The sequence below is a fragment of the Myxine glutinosa genome, chromosome 6 (genome assembly GCF_964187855.1).
Source record: "Myxine glutinosa chromosome 6, kmMyxGlut1.1, whole genome shotgun sequence".
In the NCBI taxonomy this organism is placed as follows: domain Eukaryota; kingdom Metazoa; phylum Chordata; class Myxini; order Myxiniformes; family Myxinidae; genus Myxine; species Myxine glutinosa.
In genome coordinates, this window is record NC_136266.1 from 16,029,903 (window position 1) to 16,049,707 (window position 19,805).

The 19,805-nt window shown below is 43.2% G+C and overlaps 1 protein-coding gene across 1 annotated transcript in view; it reads left to right on the forward strand.

Moving 5' to 3' along the window:
- The window catches only part of LOC137429336 (nebulin-like), a 289,229-nt gene that overhangs the window by 14,508 nt on the left and 254,916 nt on the right, over positions 1-19,805 (forward strand). The window contains exons 8-16 of the mRNA XM_078779632.1: positions 540-644; positions 753-854; positions 4,824-4,928; positions 8,513-8,620; positions 8,744-8,857; positions 10,387-10,584; positions 15,369-15,473; positions 15,843-15,941; positions 17,982-18,086. Of these exons, the coding sequence (XP_078635758.1) occupies positions 540-644; positions 753-854; positions 4,824-4,928; positions 8,513-8,620; positions 8,744-8,857; positions 10,387-10,584; positions 15,369-15,473; positions 15,843-15,941; positions 17,982-18,086 (1,041 nt within the window). The remainder of the gene's footprint in view (positions 1-539; positions 645-752; positions 855-4,823; positions 4,929-8,512; positions 8,621-8,743; positions 8,858-10,386; positions 10,585-15,368; positions 15,474-15,842; positions 15,942-17,981; positions 18,087-19,805) is intronic.

Sequence of the window (19,805 nt, forward strand, 5' to 3'; positions counted from 1 at the left end):
CCTGGAACATAGTTCTGGGAAGCTTATGGGATGGCGCATTGTCCGTCCGTCAGTCCGTAAACATTTGGAACTTCTGCAAAATTGCTCATGGGATTGTGACCAAACTTGGCCAAATGATATTTGGTATGTTGCAACTCAAGTTTGTTCAGGGCATAAAAAAATTTGGGGTCTAATTATAATTTTGGGGGGATTGGGAGGTATAGAGGAATGTTGCTCCAAAAAATAGGTATTTTATTTAAGTCTTATTATGTTATTAATATTATGATTCTACATGCTGCCCTGTCTTCTTGCAACCATTGAAATTGTTTTAAAATACCACGATACTGTTTAAAATACCTTTAGTTGGTGTGGTATACTGCATTATTCTACCAGGTGAGTGTCCAATGGTATTGCCCCTATTTTTGGACAACCTCTTCTGTAAGCATTGGATGTCTGTTAATTTTTTTTTTTGAGAATTTGACATTACATGTATAATCAACTCATATAAATAACTCAATTGCAGTTCTCATTCCCTGAAACGGTTTTGCTTTTTTAACCAGGTTGCGTACAATGCCGACTACGAGGAGGAGAAGGCATCCATACTTCCATGTTATGACAGTCCAGAGCTGCGCCGCGTGGCGAATGCACAGCGAACAATAAGCGATGTACGTGATCTGAACAAGTGCATTTTATCTCACATGAAATTCCTTATTAACACAGACAAATGATTTATTGTATGTGATTGCTGATTTATTTGCATTTTACACCTTCAGGTTAAGTACAAAGCTCAAGCGGCAAAGACAAGAAATTTTACCTTTGTAACAGAACGTGGGGACTTCCTGCAGGCAATGAAAAATGCCCACAACTTGAGTGATGTAAGGCACACATTGGCAGTCAAAACTGATGTATATTCGTGTTATTTACACTCGTGGTACCATCATGGTGTAGCTCCACTCATTCATTCAAGAGTTTCAAAATCAGTCAATTGGGCCCCAAAAAATGCTCAATTTCGAGGAAGAACGTTTTTGTTCTAAGAAATCTATGTTTGTGCAAGAAAGAATGAAACTAGGCCAAAAGCATGAGATTTGTCCTTTTTACAGATATCGTGAGCATGAATGAATGCTACAGAAGGAATAGTCTTAACCGCTTACCTTTGACTGTAACATTCGCATTTTGCCACTTTCATAATTGTTGTCTTTCCTCCATGGCAATGGTGATAAAAATCCATGTTTTAAAAAAAGGCTTATGTGGTGGAATATATGTATATATAATTATATATATATATATACACGTACAGCGCCTTCAGAAAGTATTCACACCCCTTGACGTTTTTCACATTTTGTTGTGTTACAGCCTGCATTTAAAATTGATTAAATTGATATTTTTGTGTCACTCATCTACACATAATACCCAATAATGTGAAAGTTGAATTTATTTCTATATATATATGATCGTTTTGGGGCCATTTTCCCCACTAGAGCGGGGGTTAGCCTTGCAGGCCCCATGACAATCATGGTTCCCTGTTTGAGGCAATGTTTTTATGGCTGGATGCCCTTCCTGATGCCAACCCTTGGTCACCTCTTGCGATGCGCAGGGATACGGTGTACCTATTCTAAGTCGGGGTACACACCGTGATCATTCATCCCAGCAAGCTGGTACTCAATTTGCCGACCTCGGAAGGATGACAGGCTGAATCAGCCCCCCTGGTGTAAATTTAGCGATCGACCGGGATTCGAACCCAGGATCCTAGGATCCCAAGCCAGCACCCTAACTGCTAAGCCAACAGCAGGCTATACACCCCCCAATCCCTACAGTATATATATATACATACATATTTTTACTCCTGCTCGGGAGTAATGCATTCGATCGTGTCCGTCCGTCCGTGTGTGTGTGTGTGTGTGTGTGTGTGTGTGTGTGTGTGTGTGTGTGTGTGTGTGTGTGTGTGTGTGTGTGTGTGTGTGTGGGCGTGTGTGTTCGTGAACAAGATATCTGGAAAAGTTCTGAACGGATTTGGATGAAAGTTGGTGGGATGATTGCCCTTGGGATAAGGAAGAATTGATTAGTTTTTGGTGAAGCTCAGGATATTATTCCGGATCCAGGAATTTTTTGAAGGATTCTTTACCATTGGAAGATAGGGCTCCAACTTGACCCACGGCGGGAGTATGCGCTCTACTGAGTGGCGTTCTAGTTTTTAGAATTTTTTATAAAATAATTAAAAAAGAAAAGCTGGAATGTCTTGCGTCAATAAGTATTCAACCCCTTTGCTATGACACTCCAAATTGAGTGCAGATGCATCCAATTTCCTTTTATCATCCTTAAAATGTCTCCACAACTTGATTAGAGTCCACCTGTGGCCAATTCAATTGATTAGACATGATTTAGAAAGAAACACACCTTTGTATATGAGGTCCCACAGTTGAGAGTGCATGTCAGAGCAGAAATTCCACCATGAAGTCTAAGGAACTGTCCGTACAACTCCAAGATAGAATTGTGAGGAAGCATAGGTCAGGGGAAGGGTATAAAACAATTTCTAGTGTTGAAATTTCCCAAGCGCACAGTGAGCTCCATCATTAGGAAATGGAAAGAATATGGAACTACCCAGACTCTTCCTACAGCTGGCCGTCCGACCAAACTGAGCACCCGAGCAAGAAGAACCTTGGTCAGGGAGGTGACCAAGAACCCAATGATCACTCGGACAGAATTACAGAGTTCCTTGGGTGAGATGGGAGAACCTTGATTATAATTTTGGGATGACAATTACAGCCATTTGTTCCACCAATCATTTGACAACATGAACTGGACTGGACATGATTGTTTATGTAATGTTAAACAAGCGTTACGCCTCGGTCCCCCGTCGGTGAAGTGATGCGAGTTGACAAAGTGGAAGACGCAAGGCGGCCATCTTGGATTTTGACGTGGCGACCCAATTTTCAATAGCGTTCTCCCTTATGCGTAGCTACACCCACACAACAGATTAGAAGTTAGTAGTTCGTTTATTTTTCAAGATATTTCGCTCACAAGGTTCAGACATATATATGGTGGTGGCCATCTTGGATTTTGACGTGGCGACCCAATTTTCAATAGCGTTCTTCCTTATGGCTAGGTACACCCACACACCAGATTAGAAGTTGGTACATCGCTTATTTTTAAAGATATTCCGCTCACAAGGTTCAGACATACATGGCGTCAGACATACATGGCGGCGGCCATCTTGGATTTTGACGTGGGTTGCACCCACACACCAAATTCGAATGCGGTCCTTCGCTTACGCACGCACGCACGCACCCACGAACGCACGCCCGCACCCACGCACGGACGGACGGACGGACACACGGACGGAGGGGAAAATCATAGTCCCCCTTTCGCTCCGCGGTGCGACGGGGGACAATAACTGTGTCCTGTAATGGTTCCCTACTACATTTAGAACTAGAACATCACTCGGTAGAGCGCATACCTACGCCAGGATGAACAGTTTATGTTTTGTATCCCACTGATAGGCCGGATCTGGATTCAGACCTGAACCAAAATTGAATCGGCTTGTTCTTGTCGCCTTACCAACTCGTCCACCAAGTTTAGTCATAACTCGTCCATAACCTTTTAAAATATCATGTTATATATCGGTTTTTGCAGGGTCTCTCAATGGTGAAGAATCACTTAAAAATTAAATAATTCTCATATCCGAATCCACATTCAGATCTTCTCCAAAATCGACTCTATTTTTCCTTGTCACACACCCAACCTGTCCACCAAGTTTCGTCCAAATCCGTCCACAACCTTTTGAGATATCCTGCTATATATTATCGTTTTGGCCCGATCTCCCAATGGTGAAGAATCACTTTAGAAATTAAATAATTCTCATATCCGAATCCATATTCAGATCTTCACCAAAATCGAATCTATTTGTCCTTGTCACACACCCAATCTGTCCACCAAGTTTCGTCCAAATCCGTCCACAACCTTTTGAGATATCCTGCTATATATTATCGTTTTGGCCCGATCTCCCAATGGTGAAGAATCACTTTAGAAATTAAATAATTCTCATATCCGAATCCATATTCAGATCTTCACCAAAATCGAAATGAATTGTCCTTGTCACACACCCAACCTGTCCACCAAGTTTCGTCCAAATCTGTCCACAACCTTTTGAGATATCCTGCTATATATTATCGTTTTGGCCCGATCTCCCAATGGTGAAGAATCACTTTAGAAATATTAAATAATTCTCATATCCGAATCCATATTCAGATCTTCACCAAAATCGAAATGAATTGTCCTTGTCACACACCCAACCTGTCCACCAAGTTTCGTCCAAATCTGTCCACAACCTTTTGAGATATCCTGCTATATATCGTTTTTGGCCCAATCTCCCAATGGTGAAGAATGACTTTATAAATTAAATAATTCTCATATCCGAATCCATATTCAGATCTTCACCAAAATCGAATCTATTTGTCCTTGTCACACACCCAATCTGTCCACCAAGTTTCGTCCACATCCGTCCATAACCTTTTGAGATATCCTGCTATATATCGTTTTTGGCCCAATCTCCCAATGGTGAAGAATGACTTTATAAATTAAATAATTCTCATATCCGAATGCATATTTAGATCTTCACCAAAATCGAATCATTTGGCCCTCGTCATATACCCAACCTGTCCACCAAGTTTCGTCCAAATCCGTCCATAACTCTTTGAGACATCTTGTTCACAGACAGACAGACAGACAGATAGGGGTGAAAACACAACCTCAATCCACCTTCGGTGGCGGAGGTAATTCCTTTCAAGATAAACGGATTTGGAGGCTCTGGTTTCCCACTAACTTACCACAATGCCATGCATCTGCAGTTGAAGTACAAGGAAGTGTATGAAAAGGAGATGAAAGGCAAGTGGGCGGAGACACCTTGCTACGACATCGCCATTGCTAAACGGAACACTGAAAATGCAAGCACGGTGAGTAACTCTTCATGTTCGCTTTCTTCTTTATGAAACAAAATGCACAGCTATTAGAATGCATGTGAACACCTGTACATGAAGAACTATTTTACCATGTTTTTGCAAAATGGTTCATGAGAAGTGGTCTTTCACAACATATCCGTGGAAACTAAGGCCTTCAACATTATTGGAATCTGCTGTGTTGAAGCTGAGTCTACGGGCCTATCGCTTCACCATCACAGACACGTCATTGGTCTCTTTGTCTTCTACCACCTCCTTTCTGGTCTTGTACCCTCTGCTCTTTCCATGGTTTGTTTCCCCCAAGTTTCCGCATGGCTCGCACGGTCCACCATCAACCCCGTTCTGGTGAAACGACCTCAATCCAGGATAACTGCTCTCCTCCACTCATTCGTTACTCTTTTTTCCCACCTGTGGCACCAACTTACACATCCTCTTCAATCTCACTCTTCCCTCTAGGTCTTTAAGACAGCTGTTCACCACCATCTCAGATCGTCCCCAATCCAAAACCTTCATCTTTTCTCCCCTCATGAACTCACCCCAATCCCTAATTCAAAATTTCCAGTTTTCCCTCCTTGGAGTTTACTTCTGTGTCCATCTTGTCCACCCCAAGTGTCCTCTCCTGCCCCCCATTACTCCCGACATACATTGTTTGTCCAAGTCTCCCTCGATCTTGGCCTTCAATTCTGCTGTTGGTATTTCTGTTTCCCCCATCTCTTTACTGTTCCTTTTCCATCCTGTTTTGTGCGTTTTGCGTCCTGTTTTTGGCCGTTACATCCTGATCCGTTCAGTGTTCTACCTCTTCCATGAGCCTCGACTATGTATAGAAAGAAGGGTCGAGCAAGGTACTTCATGAACAACAACCCCATTGATGTAATGTTGCCAACAGCAGCAGGATTTTACGATTGTAAGCATTGGATCTCATAATTGTCTTCACATCCCGTTGGAAAAGTCTTCTTTGTTTTTGTTTGTAACCCCAAGTCCAAATGGTATTCATATTTTATCTGAATCTTCCAGAAGCTACAACCAGGCCATATTTGATTAACGAGTGCAGCCGCTCACTATGGGAGGGGCAAGAAGGGTCATTCCTCTTTGGGGTATATAGATTACAGTCGATCTAAGGTCGGGTCTTAAGACCATTGGGTGTGTGTTCATTTACCAAGTTTCCTGTAGAGAGATCGCCAAGTGGTTTAAGCATTCGAGCAAGCACTCCATTCAAAACCGTTAAGGAACGGCTGGCTTGGCAGGCGCTAGCTAGCTGCTTGGTAAATGAGCACACCACGGTCTTCCTCCCTTTCCATTTCGTGTTAAACAGCAGGAGCGAGTTTCAAAAGTTCGCTATGAAAACGCCCCGTTAGCGGCAGAAAGGGTCATGTTATTAACCCAACACTTATGGGGTATATAGAGTACAGTAGATCTTCGCTTAGGTCTGTCAGTAAAACTTACCTCACTGATTTCGGGATTTCTCCAAATTTTTTCATTTAGTGTTATAAACAGCATTAGCGACTGTTTAAAAAGCTAATCAATCGTACGTGTTCGTGGTTCATAATATTATTTTTTTTACTTCCGGTAGAGCAGAGGCCGATGGGCCGTTTCTCCCATAAAAACGCCATTATAATCTATTGATAAACGTTGACTCGACGTTTGTTCAAGGACAAAACCCGATGGGAGTTGGGATATTATTAGTATAAATATTATTTTGTAATAACATTAATATTATGCTATTAATATCGTTGGTTTTTTTTATTCGAAGCGTTCTTGGAAAAACGCCACGATAAAGCTAACTTAACATGGATATACACCTCAACATGCAACCCATTGGCGGCAATGGCAGGGAAAACCCGCTCGGGGGAGAAAACCTCCTTGGGAAGGGGGGCAAATGAATGCTCTACAACCTTCATTCACGGAGTTATAAATAGAATCTGGAGAGCCAATGAAGCCTCTCTTTTGAAGCAGCCGGAAGTAATGAGACGGCCATCTTGGAGGGCCGATTGTCAGCTGTTTCGAACTTTTTGAGACAGACAGCTCTGCATAAGTCTCACGCTGAAAATATGCCTCAATGTGCTCCATTTGGTTGCACAAATGCCACAGGGAAGAGCTCCAATGTATCATTTCATAGGTAAGTGGAATAATGTGCACAACAGATTATTGTACAACAGAAACACGAGGAAGGTTAGCATGTGTGTTCGTCTTTTTGTCACTGGGGAAGTTAGTGATTGGTTTGCAACGAACTTTTCCTGCCGTGTCCTCCGTCTGACACGTATTTTATGATCATTTATGTATTATAATTGATCAATTACATTACTAAAACAGTGTCTTACAGTATTTTTTGTAAGTAGTAATCACAGTATTATTTATGTACATATGTGTACTCACTGATTCCTTCACCACCGACACGGCTCACCCCTCACCCCTCACTCAACACCGACACGGCTCATTCATTCACCACTGACACGGCTCACCCCTCTCTCACCACCAACACGGCTCACTGACTCCCTCACCACCGACATGGCTCACTGATTCCCTCACCACCGACATGGCTCACTGACTCCCTCACCACCGACACGGCTCACTCACCCCTCACCACCGACACGGCTCACTCACTCTCACCACTGACACGGCTCATTCATTCACCACTGACACGGCTCACCCCTCTCTCACCACCAACACGGCTCACTGACTCCCTCACCACCGACATGGCGCACTGATTCCCTCACCACCGACATGGCTCACTGACTCCCTCACCACCGACACGGCTCACTCACCCCTCACCACCGACACGGCTCACTCACTCACCACCGACATGGCTCACTCACCCCTCACCACCAACACTGCTCACTCACCCCTCACCACCAACACGGCTCACTGAGTCCCTCAACACCAACACGGGTCACCCCCCTCTCTCACCACCGACACGGGTCACCCCCTCTCTCACCACCGACACGGGGCACCCCCTCTCTCACCACCGACAGGGCACCCCCTCTCTCACCACCGACACGGCGCACCCCCTCTCTCACCACCGACACGGGGCACCCCCTCTCTTACCACCGACACGGGGCACCCCTCTCTCACCACTGACACGGGGCACCCCCTCTCTCACCACCGACACGGGGCACCCCCTCTCTCACCACCGACACGGGGCACCCCCTCTCTCACCACCGACACGGCTCACTCATTCACCACCGACACGGCTCACCCCTCACTCACATTATTACGTACATTATTACTTACATTGTTACGTACAATTTTAAATTTTACTTCTACTGTCGAGTCAATTACTAGTATTAGTCACCGATGGGCGCAATGGTTTGTTGACAAAACATTCGGCCCGCCAATATGGCCGCCGCTCGGCTTCACGGCTTCACGGCTGCTAATGCTGCGCCACATCTCATTGGCTCTCCAGGTTCTATATATACCTCCGTGCCTTCATTATGTAACCCTTCGTCATCCTGTCAAGTTTGGTTGAGATTGTATAAGTAACGACGGAATGTATCGCGGTCAAAAAAACCATGAAACAAACACCAAATTGCGTATTTTAGTATGATTAATGGCGGCATGTATTTTCTGTGTTTTGTGTCATGTAGAATAAATACAAGATTCAGTGGGACAAAGAGAAATCCAAACAAATACATATTGGACCGGATTCCATCCCTGTCGTTGCTGCGAAGAAGAACAGGAAAATAGTCAGTGAGGTAAGGCCGAAATATTTGGTCCATGCTGATCTGGTTTTGATTCATTAATCTGTTTCCTGCTTCCACTTCTGAACCGTCCGTTTTAATAGCAAAAGTTTCAGTGTTTATTTCTTTCCACCACAGTTCGAGTACAAGAAGGATTTTGAAGCACAAAAAGGGAAAATGATTGGAGCATTGAGCATCAAGGATGATCCAAAAATGAAGCATTCCCTGCACGTTGCACAGATGCAGAGTCCGGTAAGTCTCGGTGGGAAATTCTTGTTCAATACCGTGATCAAAATGTTATTCTGTTTCAATCCGAGGTGGAATCCAGCTCACTGGTAATTCCCTGTTTGTCGTTAAAGGCGGCAAAAAGGGTTGGCGTCAGGAAGGGCTTCCGGCCGTAAAACATTGCTTCAAAAAGGGGCCCGAAAAACAACAACAACCACGGTTCCCGAAAACGGCCAACCCCCGCTTTGCGGGGAAAAATGGCCTCTAAAGGTGGTTAATCCGAGGTGGATACCTTTAGTACTGAATAATTTCAATAACAATGTGAATTATGAAGGGCTGACTCTTCGTAAATCATCACCACCAAGAAAACTCCCTCTAAAGTCTAAACATTGTGTCTCTGACCGATGATATATTGATCAGGCAAAAATAATTGATCAGGCACCCCTCATCCCCATTACTGTATGCTGTTTATATAATTATCACACCCAGGATGTAAAGTAAAATTCTATTTAATTTTGCTGATTTGGTGTGGTGTAACAGGGGCTTGTGTAGGCAGTGCGATGAGTAATTGGAACAGGAATGATAACTGTGCATCGTGTGCTACCTGAATCAGACGGGCTTCCCAACATGAGAGGCAATGAGTTGGGGTTTTCAGTTACAGGAGCAGTACGCCTCTGCCCGAGCATTCTGGGAGTTAAATATCAGGAATGTTAGAGACAGATGATCACTTCCTGGTGTTGGCTTAGCGGTTAGGGTGCCGGCTTGGGATCCTAGGATCCTGGGTTCGAATCCCGGTCGATCGCTGAATTGAATGCCAGGGGGGTTGACTCAGCCTATCGTACTTCCGAGGTCGGCAAATTGAGTACCAGTTCACTGGTAATTCCCTGTGTGTTGCAAGAGGCGACCAACAGGGTTGGCGACAGGAAGGGCATCCGGCCATAAAACATTGCTTAAAAAGGGGACCCCGATGCCCAAAAAAGGCCAAAAAAGGCCTCTGTGGGGAAAGATGGCCTATAAAAATGGCCTCTTTTTCTGCTGTTCTTTCACCTTTTTAACCTGGTAAGTAAAGTCCAAGTTCAAATGAGCCCCCGTAGACTGGATCATGGATCATGTGTCTTAACAGTGACCGTATTGACGGATTTGGTAGCAATTCCAAGATGGCAATGTGAGGCGCCTTTGCTGGAGTCCAAATGAGGTTGGTTTGGACATCCAAGGTCCTTCGAAAATTGAATGAAATGTAAAAACACGTTTGTGTTACGTCATCGGTTACACTTTACCACATATGGGTAATAGTGTGTCACAGAACACTGAAAATATGCGTCACCACATCAAATTGCTCCAGCGTGTCCATGTCCAATATATTTGGATATCCAGCGTGTCCAATAAATATCCAATATATTTGGAGCCTGTTTGCATACCTAAGAGTGCAAGTGGACATAACGTCTCGATGATCTATTCAGCGGGAATCCACTTATCCGCCATAGCACCTGATAATCTGACCTCACATTGTACTTCTTCAGTTCATGAAGGATAATTTCCATTCATTCTCTCCTTAGGCATTATATAGGAAGGATTACGAGGAGAAAAAGACCAAGTATCATACACCCCTGGACATGATGGCCATGGAGCAGGCCAAGAAGGCTCAGGCGCTTGTGAGCAATCTTGACTACAAGCATATGATACATCGGTGCATGATGCCTCCCGACAATATAGCTTCCAGGTTGGCCAAGAACGCTTACGAGCTGCAGAGTGATGTGAGTATCGGCGTGCACATGCATATTGTTACGAAAATGATTTTTTTGTTTGTTTTTGTTGTATACAAGATCGAGGCTCGTGTAAGAGCTAACATTAATCACAAAAAAAAAAAACTGAAACATAAAACATATAATAAAGGGAGCGGGAGACAAGATGGGGAGAGAGAGAGAGGCACACAAGTACAACAGTAGAGAACAGGGACATCGGGAGATCTGTGGGAGGGAGAGGGCTTGGGGGGGGGGGGGGAGGAGGCATGGGAAGGGGGGGGGGGGGGGAGGTGGGAGAAGTATAAAACACATGGACACAGCCAGGACTTCCAGGAAATAAGTTGGTATTTCAAAAAAGTGGATCTGGGGTGAATTAACGAGGGTAGAAAAGGTCAAGGTTTTGGATGGGGGAAGATAAGAGATGGTGTTGAACAGCTGTTTTAAAGACCTGGAGGGATGAGTGGAATTGAAGAGAGTGAGGGAGTTTGTTCCAGAGGCGGGAGAAAAGAGGAATGAAGGAGTGAAGGTGAGCAGAGAGTCTTGATTTTTGCAGTTTAACCATAAGAGGGTTCAGGCAAATCTTGTGTGACCTGTAGGAATATTTGGGGGACAGAGCACAGATAGAGCTGGGGGAGCTGGGCTGGAGAGGGGTTGGTAGAAGACAGGGTTAGGTGGTTAATTGTTGGTTAATGAAGGATTAATTATTAATTAGTTATTTTGTAATGAATGTTTGAATAAGCGTTTTGTAATCCCAATTATAAACGACCAGGATCGAAGATCCTTGTTGCCCTTGCCCCTGTGTCTGTTTCTTTCCCCTCTCTTTTACTCTGTTGTTGAAATCCTTAACCCTTCCGCACTGTAATTTCTCACCTCCCCACGTGACCACACCGAAATAGCAGGTCCGCGTGTGTGAAACCCATGCGACAGCATCAAAATGTCATGCCAACGAGAGCAGCTTCAGTCACGTTCCATTGAAATGGTGTGCCCACATGATTGCTCTAAGAGGGGGCTGCTTTGACTTGGAATGTCATTTCTGCCGGAATGAATGTGTGAACCCCAGTGGGGCCGGGGGAAAAGCCTAGTCGCATGGGGCACGTGGTGGTGAAAAAGTGCCACAGGAGTGCCAATAGAAGTGTTGAGGGAGAGAGGGAACAGAGAGGAGAGGATGAGGTCAGTTCCATGCTCGGTCCTGCAGTCAGACCAGCTTGAGCGTGCCACAGCATCCTAGGTTGAGATGTGCCATTCTATTCACAGTACAGGTTTACTGCAGCCAGGTGTAGAAGCCTATCAGCACCCTATGTGCACCTCACAGGCACCTCAAGGAAGGCTCTCCTCCACATTCCCCTCCATGTCTGTCATATTCTTTCATTGTCTCATGCCCCCGAACAAGTACGGATGTTAACTTTGATAAAGATTGGCACACAGTATGTCTTCATCTCGGTTAAACGCTTGTACTGATCAAGTTTTCTCTTTCTCTTTAGTGCTTGATTCATTGTGTGTTCCCCATCCGTTATTTTTATTCAGTAAAATTGTTTAAAAAGACTGTTCCTGTGGATTTTGAGCTGCAAAATCACCCTCTGGCATAACCAATTTATCTTTAAAACTGAACACATATACGCCTCATTTATTAATATTTAATTGCACCACACAGTGGAGTCATCTGATCAACAGCAGAGTTGAAGGCCAATGTGATTATGGGTATTTGGAAAGGTGATTTGGATTACTAGTACACCCGCTCACTACGGGAGCGGAAAAAGGGTCATTCCTCTTTGGGGTATATAGATTACAGTTGATCTATGGTCGGATCTCAAGGACATTGGGTGTGTGTTCATTTACCAAGTTTCCTGTAGAGAGATCGCCAAGTGGTTTAAGCATTTTAGCAAGCACTCCATTCAAAACCGTTAAGGAACGGCTGGCTTGGCAAGCACTAGCTAGCTGCTTGGTAAAGGAGCACAACCCGAGCTTCTCCCTTTCAGTTTCGTATCAAACAGAAGGAGCGAGTTTCAAAAGTTCGCTTGGAAAAATGCCACGGTAGTGGCAGAAAGGGCCATGTTATTAACCCAACATTTGTGGGTTATATAGAGTACAGTAGATCTTCGCTCAGTTCTGTAAGTAAAACTAACTTCACGGATGTCGGGATTGCTCCAAATTTCTTCATTTAGTGTTATAAAGAGCATTAGCGACTGTTTAAAAAGCTAAGCATACGTGTTTGTGGTTTATAATATTTTTACTTCCTGTTGAAGCCGTTGCTCCCACTGAAACGCCATAACAACTATAAGCTATTTATAAACGTTATCACTGCAGGAAAAACGCCTTTATTGGGAAAAAGTGGGACATTATTAGTATTAATATTGTTTTGTAATAACATTAACAATATGCGATTATCATTAATTTTGTTATTAAAAGCGTCTTTGGAAAAACGCCACTATAAATTCTCTTCTTTGGACAAACACCATGATAAAGTCAATTTAACATTGATATACACCTCAACACGCAACGCCATTGATGGCAATGGTGGGGAAAACCCGCTCGGGGGAGGGGGGCAAATGAATGCGCTACAACCTTCATTATGTAACCCTTCGTCATCCTGTCAAGTTTGTTGAGATTGGATAAGTAACGACGGAATGTATTGGCGTCAAAAATTCATCAGACAGACATACACGAAATGGTGTATTTTTGTATGATTTGTTCCGTTCTGTTCACAAACTGCTCTTTCCGGAGCGTCGGCACCACCGAAGCAGACACGAGGCAGAGAATACACAATGGTGAATTTCCATTGCTCTCTCCACCAATTAATTAATCAGTGAATTTGGAAGTTGATCAGGGTACCAATACTGCACAACGGCCTACTATTTTCTTAATATACACTGGGATCTTTAAAGTCCACCAGATAATGCTCGCAGATGGGAAAGCCACTTAGTCCTTCCAAGGGATGGCATACTCATTGATGCCTTGCCCTGCATGCAAAGCACCACGTTGATGGAGTCATATCATGGATTGAACCCAGAGTAGATAACTCAGAAGTGAGTATGCTACCTCTTTGCTACCTTGCCAGCCTGTAGGTAGGTATTTGATGCCCACATTTATAAAAATGAGTTCCTTCAAAAATTACTAACTATGCCTACTACCCTGCATAAATTATAATTGAGGTCAAATACGAACCACCGCATATATAGAACCACCTTTCGAGGCCATTTTTTCCCCGCAGAGAAAAAGTTGGCCTTTTTGGGCACCTTGGTCCCCTTTTTGAAGCAATGTTTTATGGCCGGGTGCCCTTCCTGCCACTAACCCTGTTAGTCGCCTCTTGCGACAAACACGGATTTATCAGTGAACTGGTACTCAATTTGCCGACCTCGGAAGGATGAAAGGCTGAGTCAACCCACCTAGCGTTAATTCAGCGATCGACCGGGATTCGAACCCAGGATCCTAGGATCCAAAGCCGACACCCTAACCGCTAAGCCAACACCAGGCTCAAACCACCGCATATATAGGGTGACCACAAAAAAGCGGTACCCGTACAATTTAACAAACCCCAACACTTTGTTTTTAATTTAAAATGACACATTCTTTGGTGCACGTTTGTGTCACAAGAAACATGATCACGATGGAAACTTTCAGATGGATGTCTTTAATGTCATTGATTTGATTGAGGTTCGAGCACATGCTTCCGACGTCGGCCTCCCGTTGTAGGCATACTTGGATTTGATGGGGAAAGTTGTTTATTACCCCCAACACATTTGGCTCCATTGACTGATGTGTCAGTTATTGTTGTTTTTAGATAATCTATGGATTGTGACCTTCCCCGGTAGACGATGTCCTTACGTATCTGACCCTGAACCCGGTTTGAGGCTTCTTGAAAGATTTCAGTCTCGGGTAGATTGCGATTGAAAATGATTTTTCTTAATTGTCCATGGTCAATGGGAGTGTCGTTGAAGCTGAAGGGAAAGGTGTATGCTGCATGTGTGAGAAGTGTTATGATTTATGGGAGCATGGGTAATCATGGGTAATGAACGTAAAGCAGCAACGAAGGCTGGAAAGGGTGGAAATGCGAATGGTTCGGTGGATGTGTGGAGTATCGTTGAGAGAGAGGAAGACAAATGATGAATTGCGAAAAATGATGGGAATAGAGCCTGTGATTGATGTTGTGAAGAGAAACAGGTTGAGATGGTTTGGTCATGTGTTGAGGAAGGATGAAAGTGACTGGTTGAGAAGAGTGATGGAAATGAATATAGAAGGAAGTAGAGGAAGGGGAAGGCCGAGAAAGATTTGGCTAAAGGTGGTGGAAGAAGAAATGCGGGCAAGGGGGTTAACAAGGAGAGATGCAGAAAATAGGGCAAGATGGAGAAGATTGTCATGGGGACCGCAAGGCTAACCCCCGCTCGAGCAGGGAAAATGGCCTTAAAATGCCTGTTGTTGTTGTTGTTGTTGTTGTTGTCCATGGCCTATTGAAAACGTGGAGTTATCCTCAACTAACTTATATTGAATCAACTCAACTAAATAATTTAATAATAATAATAATAATTATAATTTTTATGAAACTTATTCTGTGGACTATACACAAACTCCACTTTGCACACCTGCAAAAAGTAAGATATCATAGTACGGAGGAAGTTATTAAGGCAAGGTCGGTCGCGTTTTTTGTGTGGTCACCCGATATTTAATTTGCCAAAAAAAATCTATATTTAGAATAAGTAAAAAGGCTTGGTATTTATTTTTATTTTTCTCATTGACTTCACCAACTTCACCAATTCTCTTCACCAACCTGTTGTCTGGTTATGTGACAATTACCCTCGTAGATTGAATACAAGGCAGATTTGCAGTGGCTGCGTGGGACAGGCTGGTCCACCCTTGGCTCGGTGGACGTCGAGAAGGCCAAAAGAGCTGGTAACATATTGAACGAGGTAACATATGTTTGGTTTGGGAGTACGGTGTACATCCAATTAAGTTAGAGTTTGACAGATAGAATAGACTTCATTTCCCTTGTCCACTTCGGGTGACAGCCGAGTAGTTTAACTATTTTGGGTTGAGAGCGATTTTCAAACTGACTTTGGATTCCCAACGCTTTGATGCATCAGACAATTTCTTTCCTTCAACATGCTTGGATATTGCTCTGTATAATATGTGCATAGGAAGAAAACCCCAAAAGTAACATAATCCAGAACATGCACGCCTTAATTCAATGGAATGATATAATATGGTATTTGATTTCAGGACATTTGATTTCCTTGTGTATTTATTGAGAAGCTTCATTTTGTTCCCGCTATCTCCAGAGAAAGTATCGACTCCCAGCAGAGAAGCTCAAGTTCACGCAAGTGGTTGATTCCCCGGAGATGCTTCAAGCAAAGTCTCACCAAAAGATTCGCAGTGATGTAAGTTTTATGAACCGAAGAAAAGTTTGAATTACATCATAAGGGTACTAACATTGCAGCTCAGTAACGTACTCACTTTTGGATTGTCTAGTTTGGGATTGATTTATTGATGGATAGGATCTAACTAGCTCAGAGAGCTCGAAGGACGCTTCCTCGCCGCATGCCTTAATCCATTAACTTTCCATTCACGACATTGGGATTAAAGTGTTATGGTTATATTTACTATATTATTATTATTATGAAAACGATACTACTGAAAGATACACTGCTGTATTAAGAAACCTGGGCTTAATTTGTCCGAAGCGGTCCAAAGGTGAGGTATGAAGCCTAAGGCCTATACGTACCATTTTGTTGGAAGAGCTGTAACGCCGATGCTTTCGATATTTGATGTTTATCGAAACAATCGGTTTGTTTGTGTTTCACACTGAATGAAAAACGTAAAGGTAGAGCATGGCGATTGTGATATATGACAGGTTCGATGATATGTTCGGCCTGGACGAAATTGGAATTAAAATGGCAGAATGCGGAGTCAGCCGCTGTACCGCCATCAGATGGAATCACATCACCCTGTCATGTGACCAGATCCTCAGCTCTGATTGGTATATGTTTGAGGGGACATGCATACATACGGATAGACAAACACTGTTCTAGACGGCTTTGCCCTATGTTAAAAAAAATTTTTATGCAAGATTTCACTTCTCCTGAGACAGATAGATAACGAAAGAGAGAAATAAAGAAGAAGCAAGAATGAGAATGAATAAAGGGAAATATGAAAAAAAAATAGAAAGAAATGTGAAAGGAACAAAGAAAAAAAATGTCAGGACGAACCCGGATAGATAGATTTCAGTTGTTCAGCTGTTACTCCCCACGCTCAAACCACTAAAACCACTTAAATATACCACTGTGTCGTTCGACAATAGTAGGCCTTTGTGTGTTGGCTCCTTGTCCCAATTCTAAATCGTTGCCACTTTTTGCATCCCTTCTTCTTATTACACTTCCTGAATTATGAGTTCTCAGAATTTGTGGGAAAGTAAACCTGTGCTGTGCCAATGAGATGAGCTTTAGCCCAGCTTCTAATCATGCTGTGATGATGCGTGGAGACGGTACTATGTATGCATCCCGGAATGGAGTTGTTCCACAGAAGGAGGAAGTTCACTGCACCAACACCATGAGTTTCTCTCTCTGCCCACCAAAACACTCCCCATCTCTGTGTCTGCTGCATCTGACCACTTCTTGTGGAAATTTTGAAATAAAATGAATGGCAGCAGCAAATCAACAGGCATGCTCCTTGCTATTAGATTGCTTTAGCAGTAGCTTATAGTCGCTTCCTTAGAGAAATATTGTGAAGGCCGGCCACCCTATGTGGTCACGTTTTGTTCAGAAGATACGACTCTAAAAGCCAGATTTTTAGCTGTGACGAGCAGCTCTATAAGAGGACCGCGTTGTTGTTCTTGTTGTTGGGGTGCCTTTTTGAATAGCGCATGCGCATACACTCGGGCGTGCGTTGGTATGAGGTAAGAACATCGCGGACTAAAATCGCGATTTGTTTGAAGAAACCAGAATAAATTTAGCAACAAAGACAACATGAAAGTTTTCATATCAATCTCGTTTCACAGAACTTGACACAAATTAGGTGTAATTATTGAATAGCGCATGCGCATACACTCGGACTTCCCCTACCGACCAAGCCCGTTTCAAATTATCCCTCTGCCCCCCAGAATTAACATTAATAATTAACATTAATGAATTAACATTAACATTAACAGAAATAACATTCACGTCCATACATTATTTGTAATCAGTTGATGAAGCATGTTGCGTCGCAAAACAAAGGACAAGACCAGAACTGAAAGACAAAAAGACGCTAGTGCATGCGTATAATTTAATGACTGGTCGAATTTGGTGGCGCATATTGCAACGGATATCCTCATGATTCTACACGTCGCAGCTGGTGACCACACTGTGGTCATTTTTCTCTTGTTCTGGTGTAATTTACATCTTCTAAATAATCTCTCAATGAACTTTTGATTTTCTTTTCAGATGTTGTATAAAGAGAAGAACAGCAAAAGGATACACCAGTATTCAATGCCTCCCGATGCACCCGCTTTGCTGCAGGCAAAATGCAATATGATAAACCTCAGTGATGTAAGTACGAGACTTGTACTTCTGCTTCGAACAAATTAATCACATCTATGATGGGCTTATACCTGTGATATCGAGATTGATTGTAAAAAATTAAAGTTTAATTTTATATATGTTACATCAGTTCCTCTATAATATTACATGGCAGATCTAATGTTGACTAAAGTTTTGATTTACATAGGAAATCTTTCCAAATTACTACCACACAAAGGGAATTTATATCTCAATGACATAAACAAGTTTTATTTGTTCATAATGACCAGAAAAATCCCAGAATCATGAAAAATCATTAAAAAACCCAAAGGTGGATGGAGATTATGTTTTCATCCCTGTCTGTCTGTTTATTTTTCTGTGAGCAGGATATCTCAAAAAGTTTTTCGTTTTTTTTTGTATACAAGATCGAGGCTCGTGATAGAGGGAAGCACACAAGTACAACATTTGAGAGCAGGGACATCGGGAGATCTGTGGGAGGGAGAGGGCTTGGGGGGAGGAAGCACAGGAATGGGGAAGGGGGGTGGGGAGGGGGTTGGAGAGGTATAAAACACATGGACATTGCTCGGACTTCCAGGAGAAGTTATGCACGGATTTGGACGGAACTTGGTGTACCGGTTGTGTGTGTGACAAGGATGAATTGATTAGATTTCGGTGAAGATCCGGATCCAGATACTATAATTTAAAAAGTGATTCTTCACCATTGAGAGAAAGGGCCAAATACGATATACATAGCAGGATATCTCAAAAAGTTATGGACATATTGGGACAAAACTTAGTGGATGAGTTCGGTCGGTTTTGTAGGTTTGATCATTTGCAGAATCCCCCTTTCATTTGATTGCTTCATTAATGTCTGTTCCATTCTTCCTTTAGTCAGTCTCTCGTCTGATTACTTTGGAAACTAGAACGGCACTCCATAGAGAGCACACATCCGCCAGGTTGAGCAATTCACATTTTGTATCCACCGAAGGGCAGGATCTGAATCCGGACCTGAACCAAAATCTCATAGACTTGTTCTTGTCATTGTCACCTACCCAACTCATCCACCAAGTTTTGTCATAGCCCATCGAAAACTTTTAAAAATATCCTGCTTACACAGACAAACAGGAGTGAAAACATAACCTCCATCCATTTTCGGTGGTGGAGGTAAATATTCGTTATTCTCTGGCCAAGGTTTGCTGTTACAGAGAACAACAGCTAAATGTCATTACAAAACAAGCTTTTAATTAATTGCACATATGAAACCATTCCTTCCGATCATTACCAAATTGCTGTTAATTTAGCTGTAGAGCAGGGATAAAAAATAAAAAAAACACCTTTAGAGGCCATTTTTCCCCCGCAAAGTGGGGGTTGGCCTTTTTCGGGGACCGTGGTTGTTGTTGTTTTTTTGGTCCCCTTTTTGAAGCAATGTTTTACGGCCGGATGCCCTTCCTGCCGCCAACCCTGTTTGTCGCCTTTTTACGACACACAGGGAATTACCAGTGAACTGGTACTCAATTTGCCGACCTCGGAAGGATGACAGGCTGAGTCAACCCCCCTGGCGTTAATTCAGCGATCGACCAGGATTCGAACCCAGGATCCTTTGATCCTAAGCTGGCACCCTAGCCGCTAGCCCAACACCAGGGTTAGAGCAGGGATAATTAAATTGTTTTTCCACCACAAGGAATTTGTGCTTCTCATGAGGACATAAGCATCATGCACATGGGAATGGGCAGTGCTGATTGAAACACA